This window comes from Onychostoma macrolepis, chromosome 25, assembly GCF_012432095.1.
Source record: "Onychostoma macrolepis isolate SWU-2019 chromosome 25, ASM1243209v1, whole genome shotgun sequence".
NCBI lineage: Eukaryota > Metazoa > Chordata > Actinopteri > Cypriniformes > Cyprinidae > Onychostoma > Onychostoma macrolepis.
In genome coordinates, this window is record NC_081179.1 from 16,279,061 (window position 1) to 16,295,280 (window position 16,220).

At 35.0% G+C, this 16,220-nt stretch overlaps 1 protein-coding gene across 3 annotated transcripts in view; it reads left to right on the plus strand.

The window, feature by feature from the left end:
• The window catches only part of LOC131534864 (proprotein convertase subtilisin/kexin type 5), a 30,193-nt gene extending 28,562 nt beyond the window's left edge, over positions 1-1,631 (plus strand). For all 3 annotated transcript variants that reach the window (XM_058767951.1, XM_058767952.1, XM_058767953.1), the window contains one exon: positions 934-1,631. In XM_058767951.1, coding sequence (XP_058623934.1) covers positions 934-1,334 — 401 coding nt within the window. In that variant the 3' untranslated portion in view covers positions 1,335-1,631. The remainder of the gene's footprint in view (positions 1-933) is intronic.
• Positions 1,632-16,220: the final 14,589 nt, after the last annotated feature.

A 16,220-nucleotide genomic window follows, 5' to 3' on the forward strand; every position in this document is an offset into this window, starting at 1 on the left:
TCAAAGATCAGTGTTTACAGGAGAAAACCAAAGCAGTTCTAAACAAACATGTGGGTGGATTTTTGAAACATAGCTTTTTACTTTAATTGATTGACTAGAGTTATGAGGATTACTTGTGGATTATTATGATGGTTTTCTCAGTTTGGACTCTCATTCTGAGGGCACCCATTGACTGCAGAGGATCCATTTCAAGTGATGTGATGCTAAATTTATCCAAATCCATTCCGATGAAGAAACAGACACATCTGGATGGCCTGAGGGTGAGTAAAATTTCAGCAAATTTAATTTTCTGGGTGAACTATCCCTTAAATAAAGTTTTAGTAAATGTTGAAATTAAGATTAGTAAATGCTTTAATAGTAGTTTCAATTTTTAATTCATGTTAAATAATATAGTTAACTAATGTAGTTAACTAAGGTTAAATAATGGAACTGTTTACTAATTTTACTAAACTTACAGCCCAAAATGGGCAATTTTGGGAAATATGAATAATTTTACTGAATCATTACATTTGCATAGCTAAAAAAAAAAAATAGTCCAATAAATTAATTGTCCCTTCACAAACAAGCACTGCATTCACATGTTTTTTGGTCACACTTTATTTTAAGGTCCAATTCTCGCCATTAACTTCCAAACTCCTAATTTGCTGCTTATTAACAGTTAGTAAAGTAGTTGTTAAGTTTAGTTATTGGGTAGGATTAGGAATGGAGAATATAGTCATGCTGAATATGTACTTTATAAATACTAATAAACAGCCAATAGGTTAATAATAGGCATGCTAATAAGCAACTAGGTAATAGTGAGAATTGGTCCCTATATTAAAGTGTTACTGTTTTTTAAATTGTTTTACAAAACTCTATATCAAATATGTTATTAATTAATTAAATACATTTCTTAATTTTTATTAAAAAAAAATTTTTTTTATCTTTTTACAGTATTGTGTCTTGAGGCGCCTGTACCAAGTATAAGTCAGGATGATGCTATTCTGAGGTCCCAAGCGGTACAGCATGCATCTGCAGCTTTACCTGCCGCTCTGCTGCTAGCTGTAGTGCTAGCACTAGTTGTGTTTGCTCTGGTACAGGCAAGGGCCAAAAAAAGGTTATGCTGGAGACGGAGTTATGAACGACTGAGTGGGGTGGCTAGAGAACAGCCCAGTCCTCGGCCCATGCCACACGGAGTACCAGAACCAGAAGACAGCGGAGATGAGGTGGACGTGGTCTACACCAGTCGAGATGGATCTGTATATCGACGCTACGGTTTCATCCACGAGCCAGACACGGAAGAGGAGCAGGACGAGGATGACGCTAATGAGAACACACACCTCAGCAGAGCCTAAAATATGGTCACTAATGAGTCACATTATACTAATTCTTTATACGCACACTTCTGTGGTCAGAACTCACTGGATTGGAAGGTGGTAAAGATTAATGATAAATCGATACATGATAGCATCTTTATATGTGCTTTCCTGATACATTTATTCTTATATATTGTATATATTTCAGAATATTGCTGCCAGTGTCTATGTAGATTACTTTTATGTTATTGTAATATAACCCTTTCCATAATGTAATATTTGTTAATGTTGTTAATGACAGTTACTATAAAGTGGTACCAATCTTTTTATTTTTGGGGGGTGATTAAAAGGTGACCGATAGTTTATTCGTATGTTCTTAATAAAGAATATTCAATCAATTTCAGAAAAGCCATTTTCCATCTCTTTATTAGCCATTCTGCTGAACATAAAGTCTTGATAATGCAGTCACAATTGAGCATGATACCAAATACCGTAGAAACCATCCTACATTTCATTTTATGATCATTTATCAAATGTGCATATGTGTGATTCAGTGAATGAATGTATGGACAAAAAAGTGTGCAAATGATCTTGAAATTGTGCACAGCTAAATGGTTTCAGATCTCTGCCTTAAATGCCGCTGATTATTGTTTGAGCTTTAACTAAGTTGTAGGCAGTATAACATAAGTAACAAGATAGAGGGAGAGATTAAGAGAGTTCTAATGACTGATGTGACTCGAGTTGTCTGGTGGTTCTGTTGTAATAAAATCCCCGTTGTTTAGAGGTAGCCCTGGCCTCGGTCCTTTTCATCTGCAAAACCACAGGTAGGCAACTGCCTTGGGCCCCCAAAAGCCAAGGGCCCCCTAATATATACGAGATGCTCATTAAGCGCGGACACGCGAACGGTTGCTGTTTACGGTGTTTATTACCACGACAACCGTCTGCTTCATTTATATTCATCTCCTTGTCTGACAACAGAAACAAAAAATATACCAATGCAGAATGTGGCACAGAGAGGAAAACAAATGTAATAATAAATAATAAATGTACATTTTGCATGTTCAGACAACAAATGAGGAGAGAAAATGTTTTAAAGAACCTTATTGTAAAGTGTTACCAAACATATTAATTGCAATCAATCAATCTTACTGACTCCAAACTTTTGAATGGTAGTGTATCTCACACTTTGTAAAAAGTACTTATTGTTAATTTATGTCTTAGATAAACTACTGTAATAATTTCTGTACTTAATAAGCCGCCACCACCTTTAATTCTTTAAGCCAGTGTGGTCTGGCTCCAGAAAACAACCAGCCTGGTCTCACAAAGTGAGTGACAGGCATCAGCCGTGGTCCATGCACGGATTCACTGGTTCAACACCAGCGCTGCATCGGACCACGTAAAAAGACTGACTCCGATGCAGTTATATTTTGTATGTAAATTTATACTTTAACTGGAGTACCTAACCTCACCCCTACCCTAAACACTGCAGTCACGTCATCTGCGCTTCGGAAAAGCGCGGTCACGCCATCTACGCCTAAAATTTTGTTGCGCGTCTACATGGCGTTGCGTGGTAGTGATAGCCGTGAAGCTTCCAAACCTTTGCAAATTTTTTTTTTTTTTTTTTTCTAAAGAGTATCAAACTGAAGCCCAGTCTGGATAATAATGAGCTGATTAAAAACACATTATACAGGCACTTCTTATTTAATGGTATTTTATTTGTATTGTTTAATTGTATTCATAATGTATTAAATGTTCAATAAAACATTTCAAATGGGTTTGTAAAATGTTTTTGTTTTGAGAAAATTCATAAAGAAAAAATAAAATGAAATAGTTTTCTGCAAATTCTTGTTATGCATATTCCAAGTACCACAGTGGTCATTTTTTAATAATTTTTTAAAAATTGCATACCAAAGTCATGGCAAATGCTATTTACACGGCTATATAGACATATTTTAAAAATTCATAAAAATATAAAATCAAATTGTTTTCTGCCAACTCCACTAGATTCTTGTTCTGCATCTCCCCAAGTACCACTGTGATGATTTTCATGTTGTTTTACTGTATCATTTTTTAATAAATGCATACCAAAATCATGAGAAATGCTATTTATTACCTCACTATATCACATATTTTAAAAATTCATAAAAGTATAAAATCAAATTGTTTTCTGCAAACTCCACTAGATTCTTGTTCTGCATCTCCCCAAGTACCACTGTGATGATTTTCATGTTGTTTTACTGTATCATTTTTTAATAAATGCATACCAAAATCATGAGAAATGCTATTTATTACCTCACTATATCACATATTTTAAAAATTCATAAAAGTATAAAATCAAATTGTTTTCTGCAAACTCCACTAGATTCTTGTTCTGCATCTCCTCAGGTACCACTGTGATGATTTTCATGTTGTTTTACTGTATCATTTTTTAATAATTGCATACCAAAATCATGAGAAATGCTATTTATTACCTCACTATATCACATATTTTAAAAATTCATAAAAGTATAAAATCAAATTGTTTTCTGCAAACTCCACCAGATTCTTGTTCTGCATCTCCCCAAGTACCACTGTGACGATTTCCATATTGTTTTACTGTATCATTTTTAATAAATGCATACCAAAGTCATGGCAACTGCTATTTACACTGCTATATAGACATATTTTAAAAATTCATAAAAATATAAAATCAAATTGTTTTCTTCAAACTCCACCAGATTCTTGTTCTGCATCTCCCCAGGTACCACTGTGATGATTTCCATATTGTTTTACTGTATCATTTTTTAATAAATGCATACCAAAGTTATGGCAAATGCTATTTACACTGCTATATAGACATATTTTAAAAATTCATAAAAATATAAAATCAAATTGTTTTCTTCAAACTCCACCAGATTCTTGTTCTGCATCTCCTCAGGTACCACTGTGATGATTTTCATGTTGTTTTACTGTATCATTTTTTAATAACTGCATACCAAAATCATGAGAAATGCTATCTATTACCTCACTATATCACATATTTAAAAAATTCATAAAATTATAAAATCAATTTGTTTTCTGCAAACTCCACCAGATTCTTGTTCTGCATCTCCTCAAGTACCACTGTGATGATTTCCATATTGTTTTACTGTATCATTTTTTTAATAATTGCAAGAACAAGAATCTGGTGGAGTTTGCAGAAAAAAATATGATTTTATCTTTTTATGAATTTTTTAAATGTCTACATAGCAATACAAAATAGCATTTGTCATGACTTTGGTATGCAATTATTAAAAAATGATACAGTAAAACAACATGAAAATCATCACAGTGGTACTTGAGGAGATGCAGAACAAGAATCTGGTGGAGTTTGCAGAAAACTATTTGATTTTATACTTTTATTCACTTTTAAAATATGTGATATAGTGAGGTAATAAATAGCATTTCTCATGATTTTGGTATGCAGTTATTAAAAAATGATACAGTAAAACAACATGAAAATCATCACAGTGGTACTTGAGGAGATGCAGAACAAGAATCTGGTGGAGTTTGCAGAAAACTATTTGATTTTATAATTTTGTGAATTTTTAAAATATGTGATATAGTGAGGTAATAAATAGCATTTCTCATGATTTTGGTATGCAGTTATTAAAAAATGATACAGTAAAACAATATGGAAATCATCACAGTGGTACTTGAGGAGATGCAGAACAAGAATCTAGTGGAGTTTGCAGAAAACAATTTGATTTTATATTTTTATGAATTTTTAAAATATGTCCATACAGCAATGTAAATAGCATTTGTCATGACTTTGGTATGCATTTATTAAAAAATGATACAGTAAAACAACATGGAAATTATCACAGTGGTAGGTGGGGAGATGCAGAACAAGAATTTGCAGAAAAAATTGAAAAATTTTATTTTATTTTTTCTTTATGAATTTTCTCAAAACAAAAACATTTTACAAACACATTTGAAATGTTTTATTGAACATTTAATACATTATGAATACAATTAAACAATAAAAAAATAAAATACCATTATATAAGAAGTACCTGTATAATGTGTTTTTAATCAGCTTATTATTTTGATACTCTTTAGAAAAAAATAAAATAAATAAATAATAATAATGATTTGCAAAGGTTTGGAAGCTTCACGGCAATCACTACCACGCAACGCCATGTAGACGCGCAACAAAACTTTCGGAGTAGATGGCGTGACCGCGCTGTTCCGAAGCGCAGATGGCGTGACTGCAGTACCCTAAACCTACCCACTTCTGAACAATATAAAACACACACAGGCAAATATAAGTGCAGTCACAGGTATTTATTGCAAAAACTGTCCATAAACAAGCAGTATGAAGGAGCTTGGTACAGTCTGTAGAACACCGCGTGTAACTTGCACCCCATTCCGTAATGAGAAATGTGAGCTGCGTATCGTCAGTTCAACACTCTTTCTGCACATAACAGTCTCAGCCACAGAAAGAAAGGACAGCAATAAAAGCCTGTTCAAAATGGACACGGTCCATACGCTGGCATGCTCTGGCAGTTCAGCAGTTAAATGACACACACAATAAAGAACGACGGCACTCCTAACTCCCCGTCCCTACTTACTCTCACCATGTCCCAGCTATCTATCTATCTTCATCGCCGGCGGCCCTAAACGACCGCGAACAACAATTAAACAACGGATAAACAATTTTTGCATGAAAAAGATTGCACCAGTGTGAAGGAGTGTCCAGCAGACGCATTTAAAGACTCCAGAGGGTGGCGCTGTCAGCCCTGTCACAACTCCTGTCTGACCTGCCACGGCCCTGGAGTGAGAGACTGTGACAGATGCAGTGGCTGGAGCCGCCCAGTTTACAGGAAGTGCCCGGTGATCAGCTGCCAGGAAGGCCAATATGTTGATGGTGAGAAAAAACTCCTTCCATTTAACATGAGAAATATATATATATATAAAAGTATAAGTCCACCCTCTGTTGCAAACTTGCTGTTTTGTCTTAGATTTTAGTTTGTTATAGTTACTGTCCTCTGCTGGACATCTGTCCAACTTTGTCCTCTAATTTAGCATTGATTTTCAAAATGTTTTACACTGAAATTTTTAGAAATAATTTAAAATAATTTTGAAAGGCTTTAAAGTTAACATTTTACTACATATATTGATTGAAAGTTTTTGACATTTTATTTTAACACACCAAATTTGAAATTATTATGGTTTCATTTTATAATGTTATATTTTGGAAATCACTGAATTAATCCTTAAGAAATTGGGGTTTGTGGGACCAATATCCCCTGAAATCCTATATAACTGCTTCAGAACTCTAATAACATATAGAAAAAGATACACTTTTAAGTTAGTATAATGTGAATATTTTCCAGATAAAATTTTAATAACTCCAGCTTTCATTCAATGACAATAAAGATCGAATTATTTATTTTTGTCACACAAATATATATCTGCCTTTATTTTTTCCAAAGGTCTTTGATCATGTTATTCATATACTATTATTAATAATTATTATTTTGGATTATTTTTCATTTTATATTTTGTTATCCACTTTTGTCATTTTTATTGAATAGCAGTTAGACACAATAACCATGTCTTTTTCTTTTTTTTTTACTCCGAAAGGGGAAAGTCACACTACTGTGATAGATCCTGCTTGACATGTTACGGTCCCAAGGCTCAGAATTGCATCACATGTGCTACCGGTAACGTATAGGTTAGCTTTACTTTCCCTCCCAACTGATAAACAGACGGCCAAAGTTCCCTTTTAATGAATTCCTGTTTCAAAAGAACTTGCTGAATAAATAAGACATTTGCCTACTTAATAGGCTCTTCGCCCCTCTGTTTGCTTTCTCAACAGGATACATGTTAAAAACATGAAGTTTTTAAATTGTAGTACTGAAACTGTTTTATTTGGAGATTTTAACATAAATTGGTTAGACAAACGTAGTAAGCAAAAATTTTAATAAATTACAGCAAAATATAAATTTAACCAGTTAATAAAAGGTCCAACAAGGATAGCAAAAACAAGTAAAACTCTTACTGATCTGGCATTTACAAATAAATCTGAAAGGGTAATAAAAACATATAATCTTCTGACAGGTTTGTCCGACCATAACATGATCCTGATTGTTAGAAAATTAACAAAGAAACGTTTGCAGAGTAATTTTTGTCAAACTTTTAAACCAGGAGTAGTAGGCATCCCTAAGAATAAAATTACAAGATCTGAATTTAATAGATATTTTACCCAGTCTGTGGAAGAGCTTGCTATATGTTTTGAACCTATACAATTACCTCAAAATGCAATATATGGCACACCCTCATCCTTTTATATCTCTGAGGTTGATGAAAATAAGATATTTCAAATTATTAATCAATTGAATAATTCAAGGGCTAAGGATATATTTGGAATGGATACCGCGTTCGTTAAAAAATATAATGCTTGTTTGCTAAAGCCCTTGGTAAATTTGATAAATTTTTCTATTAGAGAAAGTAAATTCCCCTCAAATTGGAAAACTTCTATTATAACCCCAATTTTTAAGGCAGGATCAGTTGATGAGGTTCAGAATTATAGACCGATTTCTATACTCCCTGCAATCTCTAAAATTTTGGAAAAGTTGGTAGCTGAACAACTTATCAACTATTTAGAAAAACATGATCTACTTCACTCTAAACAGTTTGGTTTTAGGCCTAAGTATTCGACAGAAATGGCGAACTGCTTTCTCACAGAATTTGTTAAGGGAGCTTTAGATAATGGCAATGTAGTAGACGCAGTGTTTTTAGATCTCAAAAAGGCGCTTGATACTGTGAATCATGAAATTCTCCTACATAAATTGAATTTGTTTAGCTTCTCTCAGCAGGCAATAAATTGGTTTAGATCATATTTAAAATCTCGAGATCAGTTTTACGAAACAATGATATGGGTCTCCCTCAAGGGTCAATTTTGGGTCCATTGTTGTTTTCCTTATATGTCAATGATTTACCAAATTGTTGCAAGCAAACTAAATGTCAGCTATATGCAGACGACACAGTCATTTATGTATCGGCACAGACTCCACGCTTGGCTGCAGAAATATTAACAAATGAAATGACTGGTGTGTCACATTGGCTGCAAAACAACTGTTTGTCCTTGAACTGTTCAAAAACTGTATCAATGTGTTTTTCAATTAGAAGGAAGGAAATTAGTGGTTTTATAATTAAGATCAATCAAAAGGCAATAGAGTATGGTTTCATTTATAATGTTATATTTTGGAAATCACTGAATTAATCCTTAAGAAATTGGGGTTTGTGGGACCAATATCCCTGAAATCCTATATAACTGCTTCAGAACTCTAATAACATATAGAAAAAGATACACTTTTAAGTTAGTATAATGTGAATATTTTCCAGATAAAATTTTAATAACTCCAAAGTTAAGAATTTTAAATATTTAGGTGTTATTTTAGATTCTCATTTGAAATTTGATATGCATGTAAAGAGGCTGTGTAGTACAATCAGAACAAATTTGAATTGTTTTTACATGATTAGACCCTATATATCTCTATAAGCAGCAAAGTTATACATGCATGCAATGGTCTTTTCGCATTTATCTTATTGTGTGACTGTCTGGAGTCAGGTTTCGCAAACCTGTTAGATCTCTATATAAACAAACACTAAAAATTATGGATAAGAAACCAAATAGATGGCATCGTTGTAATATTTTACAAAAATATAGTTTGCTTAGTTTTGAAAATTTTATAAATTGTCTCTTATTAAAATGGTTTTAAAATGTGTAAATAATCTTGCTCCAGAAATTATATGCCAATTAATATCAAAACAGAGTAGTAAGGGGATCACTACAAGAGGTGCAACTAATCGGAATTGTACAGTACCAAAGAGAAAAACTAAATTTGCACAATCCACATTTTCAGTTCAAGGTACACTGCATTAGAACAGCCTGCCAGTTGAACTGAAAATGCAAACAGAGTTGAACATTTTTCAAAGAAATTTGAAAAAGTGGTTCAAACAAAAGCAGGTTTGTGAACACTGATGGTCGTACACAGTCTCATTTTTTTTTTATTTTTTTTTTTATTATTTATTTTTTTATTGTTTTTTTGTGTGTGATTATTGTTTTGCTGTTGTTAAAAAAAGCCTAACCAGGGACTGGGGCTGCAAATTAGCCTTTGACTAGAAGCCTATCTGTGGAGCATCGGCTGCTTGAAATTGTAGCAATGTTATACTGCATTGTCCCTGTTAAATAAACTAATAAATAAATAAATGTCGGAGCAGGAGGCTGTGTGTAGACCGCCGTCCTCTAGGTTTTTATGCGAACATGTCTATGGCAGTTTTGGCTTTAACCCCAAAGTTTAACCCCAGATTTTTCCAACAGAGCATACTCTGTGTACATCGAGTTTGATAAAAATGTGCCTTTATTTTTTGCATTAATAAGTCTGTCCACGAGGTGGCGACACTGAATAAATATAAACATATTGTATATAAATTGTATGTATGTGTGTGTGTGAATATATATATATATATATATATATATTAGGGGTGTCAACATTAAGGCGCTAAGGCATGCGATTAATCAAAAAAATTTAACGCCTTAATATTTTTTTTAACGCAGATTAATCGCTTGATAAGGTTTGACCCCAACTTCTTCCCGTCATAGCAGCGCGGAAGGTCATCTATTACAGCGCCAATGTTGCCAGGATAACGGCACAAGTGGGCTATTTTGAAAATACAGTCGCGGGAAAATTTACAGAACCCTTTTGGGCTACTTTTTTAATGTAACGTTACCGCGGCCGCCCAAAGTGTATATAGACAAATAAAAATGAAAATAGATCCTTTTACTAATGTGTATTGTACTTGGAATGTATCCCTGGCAACTTAAGAACGGAGAGGCGGTTGTAACATCAAACAACCTGAGTTTCAGCAGAGCATACATGTTCAGGCTTTTACACAGCAGAAATAAACATGACAACAGCCACTATAGATTATATAAGATAATAAACACACGATTACGATAGATATGGTCTGTATGTGATTTTTTTTAGATTAATGTGTACATCTGAAATGCTAATTTGTGCAGCGATATAACATTTCTTTTTCAACACATTTACAGGTAAATCCTAGTATTTTAAATTTGCGATTAATCATGATTAATCACAGTCCATGACTGTGATTAACGCGATTAATTTTTTTAATCGATTGACAGCACTTATATATATACACATGTATACATACTGTATATATATTTCCCATATTTGGCTCCATAGAAATGGACCTGTGCATGCTGTGAGGATCCCTGCATGTTGAAAAGGGTCTTGTTCTGGATCCCAAAACCATGATGTGTGGAGTTACCAGGGTAAACAACAAAGTAACTTGCCAAGCTTGTCACTGGCTCTGCCAGTCCTGCAAAGGACCCTCTGACTAGCAGAACCACGCTATGCCCAACTACCTCCACAGTACGAATGACTTCGTACTGTGAACTTACCTGAACTTATGTCAGTGCATTTCTGGGGGCATCTCCTAGATACTGTCTTGAGCTGTGCACCAGGCTACCTTCATCTGCTCTCGCATCTCATCGTTAGCCACTGTCCCACAGGATAAGATCTTCTTATGCACACAAACTTCATTCATCGTTTGGTAATTAGTTAATAGGAATGCACCAGTGTTTGATTAAACCGTAGCTTCCCAAACGTCTCATATCTAAAATAGATAAAAATAGACCTGAGCAACTTTAACAAGGGTCAGATTTTAATGGTCAGATGAAACGGCGAGGCTTGTGGTGTGCTAGTGGTGAAAACCAAACAACAGTGGTCCAATGGGCAATTCTTAAACAAGAGAGGCCAAAGCTCATCATGGGTGAGGACAGTGAAGGTTATATCATCTGATCCCGAACTCAGAGAAGGTCTATATCGCACGAGTCACAGAAAATATTAATGACAGTTATGGGAGGAATGTGTCAAAACATGTGGGGCAATATAGCTGGAAAAATGTTTTTAAAATATTGATGAGAGTTAAACTCAATTTATGACCTCAAGGTTAGACTACTGTAATGCTTTATTGGGTGGTTGTTCTGCACGCTTGAACAACAAAGTACAGTTAGTCCAAAATGCAGCAGCTAGAGTCCTTACTAGAACCAGGAAGTATGACCATATTAGCCCAGTTCTGTCAACACTGCACTGGCTCCCTATCAAATCTTGTTAATTACTTATAAAGCCCTGAATGGCTTAGCTCCTCAGTACTTGAGCGAGCTCTTATCACATTATAGTCCTCCGCATCCGCTGCATTCTCAAAACTCTGGCCGTTTGATAATACCTAGAATATCAAAATCGACTGCGGGCGGCAGATCCTTTTCCTATTTAGCACCCAAACTCTGGAACAATCTACCTAACACTGTTCTGGAGGCAGACACACTCTGTCAGTTTAAATCTAGACTAAAGACACATCTCTTTAGCCTGGCTTACACATAACACACTAATACGCTTCTATTATTCAAATCCGTTAAAGGATTGTTAGGCTGCATTAATTAGATCAACCAGAACCGGGAACACTCCCCATAACACACGATGTGCTCGTTACATCGTAAGTAGAATGGCATCTACGCTAATATTTGTCTGTTTCTTTCTTATTCTGTTTCTCAGTCCGTATCCGATCAGATGGTGGATCAGCACCAAGAGATGATGTCTACAGCCCTGATCGTCTCCGGAGACCAGGACACCCAGATGACCCCCAGAGACATAAATTTAAATTTTAATAAACAAACAAATATATATTATAAAAATAGACCGAGAAACAATAAATGCATTAAACTATACATTATAATTATAGCAAATGAATAAATCATATAAATAATGAATAAAACACAAATATAACATATACATTAAACTATAAATTAAAATGCTCCATTGGGACAAGACTACTGAATAAAACACAAATATAACATATACATTAAATTATAAATTAAAATGCTCCATTGGGACAAGACTACTGAATAAAACACAAATATAACATATACATTAAATTATAAATTAAAATGCTCCATTGGGACAAGACTACTGAATAAAACACAAAAATAACATATACATTAAATTATAAATTAAAATGCTCCATTGGGACAAGACTACTGAATAAAACACAAAAATAACATATACATTAAATTATAAATTAAAATGCTCCATTGGGACAAGACTACGGGAATCAGATAAGCCCTTTACACAATCTGACATGGCTGCGGTTGGAATTGAACTGCGGGTTTCGTCTGGCCAGAGGAGAACTGGCCCCCCGACTGGTTTCTCCCAAGGTTTTTTTCTCCATTCTGTCACAGAGGGAGTTTTGATTCCTTGCCGCTGTCGCCTCTGGCTTGCTCAGTTGGGGACACTTAATTTCTAGCGATTATCGCACAGATACTATTTAAACTGAACTGAGCTAGACAATGGCATCTCTGAATTCAATAATGAAATGCCTTTAACTGAAAATTGAGTCTTTAATCTTATCATTATACATTACTGACACTCTATCCTCCAATTTGATACTGTTAAGTGCTTTGACACAATCTGAAAGTAAATGTAAAACAATCTGAAAGTAAATGTAAAACGCAGAGCCTCAAAGAAGCCTGAACTGCACTCTGATGACAAAAAGATCTGTGTTCACAATAAACAACCTCTTAACAAATTAGCCAAGTAATTAAATATTACAGGATTCCTTTATCCGAGCCGTGCCAGTGCATGGCTACTGACATGTTGAGCTGTAGTGCTCAAATTGGAAATTAAGGTTTGATTCTGGCCTTTTCAGACTTATTTCCTAGTAATTTCTTGTGTTCTCTTCACTGTATATAATAACAAGACATGCATTTCTTTCACTTCATGTGTCTTCCTCAGGTACTAAAGCACAGGGAAACACTGTGAGAAGTGTGACCGTTCCTGTGAGCAGTGCTCGGGCCCAGGGCCGGACGCCTGCAGGGTGTGCACACCTCCTCTGCTGGACCTGCAGTGCACCAGGCAGTGTGTGGATCAATGCCCGCAGTGCTTTTATGTGAGCGAGCACAGCTGCAGACAGTGCCACATCAGCTGCAAATCCTGCACAGGTGCTTCTCTTATCATTTTCACACTTTCTGAGCTTCCATCATAACAATATATCTTCATTCTTATCATTATGGCCCGTGGCCCTTGTTTGATCACAAAATTGAATTTCAAACAGATAGATCTGGTTCTGTTTGCTGGTCTATTTACATTACATATAACAATGAAATAAAACCTGTTGACCGGACTACCAAGGAGGTATATATTTACATTTCTAAGGAAGCTGCTTGGCTGACACAGGATTCCTGGAAGAACAAAACTCGAAACCAAGTAGTAGGTACTATGCCTCTAGTATGAATTACATCCCTATTAATTTAGAACTTAATTAAAACAAAATTCAACTTCCCACTTTTTTATTTTAAAACAGCAAAAATCTGGATTACAGTGAGGGGTTTACAATGGAAGTAAATGATGCCAATCTGAAACTCCTGTTATGATATGCACAGATAAAACTTTTAATAAACACTGTTAAAAAAATAAGAATGCATTTTGATATCATGGTGGCTTAAATATTTAATAGTAAATTAGAGATTGAATGTAGTGAAATTCTAACCTAAAAATATCTCCAGATTACCATCTCTTTGAATGAAACACTCTTCTGTGTTGTTTGCAGACAACACTCCTCAGGGCTGTGTTGGATAGGATGTGTTACCCTCACTGTGAAGAGAGCCGATGTTATTTACTGGCCAACACCTGCCTGTGGTAATAAATCTTAGTCTGTTAAAATTGTATTGATGAAGAAATAAAGAGTATATAGCCCTTTAAAAAGATAAGAGCTTTTTACTTGCAAAACAGTGTCATGATCATTGTCTAAGACATTTTGCAACCATTCCTGTGTAAGACAACAATATCTATGATTAAAACATGGATTCATATGCAGTTTAGTATTACACCAGGGTATCTGCAGGATAAATTTAAGACATTTTAAGACCCGCACAAGGAAAATGAATACCTTATGAGCAGGGAAGGGCAATGTCTACGGTAACCTATTGAACTGTAAAATGATTGTAAAAAGCATGATTTACAATTCAGATGCAGGTTTAAAGAAAAACAAAAGGATTTATAAAATGGTGAATTTATAAAACATCACATTTCAGCCTATAAACCATTTTCAAGAAAAGGGGTGAGTCAGAAGTATCAATTATTATATTCATTTAAAACATATATATCTTACTGTCTTTATTGTTTAGATTTTTATAATGCATTAGATCCATCGGTTCACATTTACACTTTTCTGAAGACAGCCGGTTCCCTTCAGAAATACATTCATGGGTCAAAGACGTTAAGATGTCTGCATCAAAAGAAATTTACAAAAGTGATTTTATGTCCATAGAAAGCACATTAAATGTAAGTAAAGTGTCTACTTTTAAGGTTTCAAATAAGTTTTTGGAGAATAAAATGTGGTTTTAAAAACATTGGGTTGAAATAATGTTACATTGTCATTCGTTATAAAACCACCCACGCCACGTTTTGACTTTGAAATGCACAGCGTTTATATTTATTCAATGAAATCATAGCCTTTGGAAGTTTAATCATCACATTAAGCCTTATTGTGATTCTTTTCTTTCCGTTCCCAAATTGTGACAATGTCACATAAGACATAATTTTACCTGCTCATTGGGAGATGTTACAACACAACCTAGTAGAGTATAAACAAGTATAAAGACTATAAAGAAAATATTAATCTATTGAACTCTTCATAACAGATTTTACTAGGGCTGGGGAATAAAACAATATCCTATTAACCATTGCCATAAAATTGATGTCAATCATGATAAGCTCTGGAAATTTTTACCCGATATGGATTAATCTAACAGTATATTACACAGCAGAAAAACAGGCAACAGCAGTCAGTCAGTGCATGTCGGTAATGTGTCTGCATGACTCCAACCAGGAGCGACCTTGGAAACTGTGGGTTTGGCTCCTGAGGGGGGCCCACTACTAGATTCTGGTCTCCTGACAGAGGTTCTTGAGACCATCTTGAATGCTAGAGCACCCTTCACAAGGAAACCGTACACTCTGAAATGGCATCTCTTTGCCTCGTGGTGTGAACAGAGCCGCTTAGAGTCAGTCCACTGCCTGGTTGGTCCAGTGCTGGAGTTACTCCAAGAGTGGCCTTCAGTAGGGCAGGCACCTGTGATAAAAAGAGTATGTATCAGCCAATGCTGCAGGGCATGTGCCAATTGATGACACTTCAGTATGAAGGCATTGTTTAATATCTCACTTTTTACGTGCACGTGCCCAATGAGCCCAATGGGCTTTTTTACTACCCAATGAGTGTTCCTTCGAAGGTCTATCAGTCCCTCCATTTGAATCTCTGGAGTCAGGGGGCAAAGTCCATAAGTGCCCAAGTGTTAATTTCTGAACTATTGCTTTATATATCACATTAATAATAAGGTTGTTAGACTTTGTGTAACGGGGAGATGTATGAATTCGGAACTACACTTCCCAGAAGTCCGTGGGGTAGCGTAAGGTTTATGTCTGTACGTGCTATAAATAGACGCAGAGTAGCATAGCGTTTCGGATCTCATTCATTTATTGATGCTACAAACTAGTGTGCGCTAATATCAGGTCATTTATGCTTAACCCTGTTTTAATAGTGACTGTTTTGATTAATGTATTGTAGTCACGAGAGCTGTTTCTGTTTAAGCAAAGACACTGATGTCAAGTTATTTCATGCTGCACATGTTTTAGAGTAAATCTTGTGGCGTTAGGTCATTTTCATTGTATGGGGTTTTTTTTTTTATTGAGGTAATAAAGAAGGTAGTAGACTACGAAGTTTTATTTTGTTGTGTTTCAGAACCCCGCTTGTATTACTGGTGATTGGCTTGGCGACACAGTCCACAGAATTGATGAATGATGTGTGAATGAATTATGT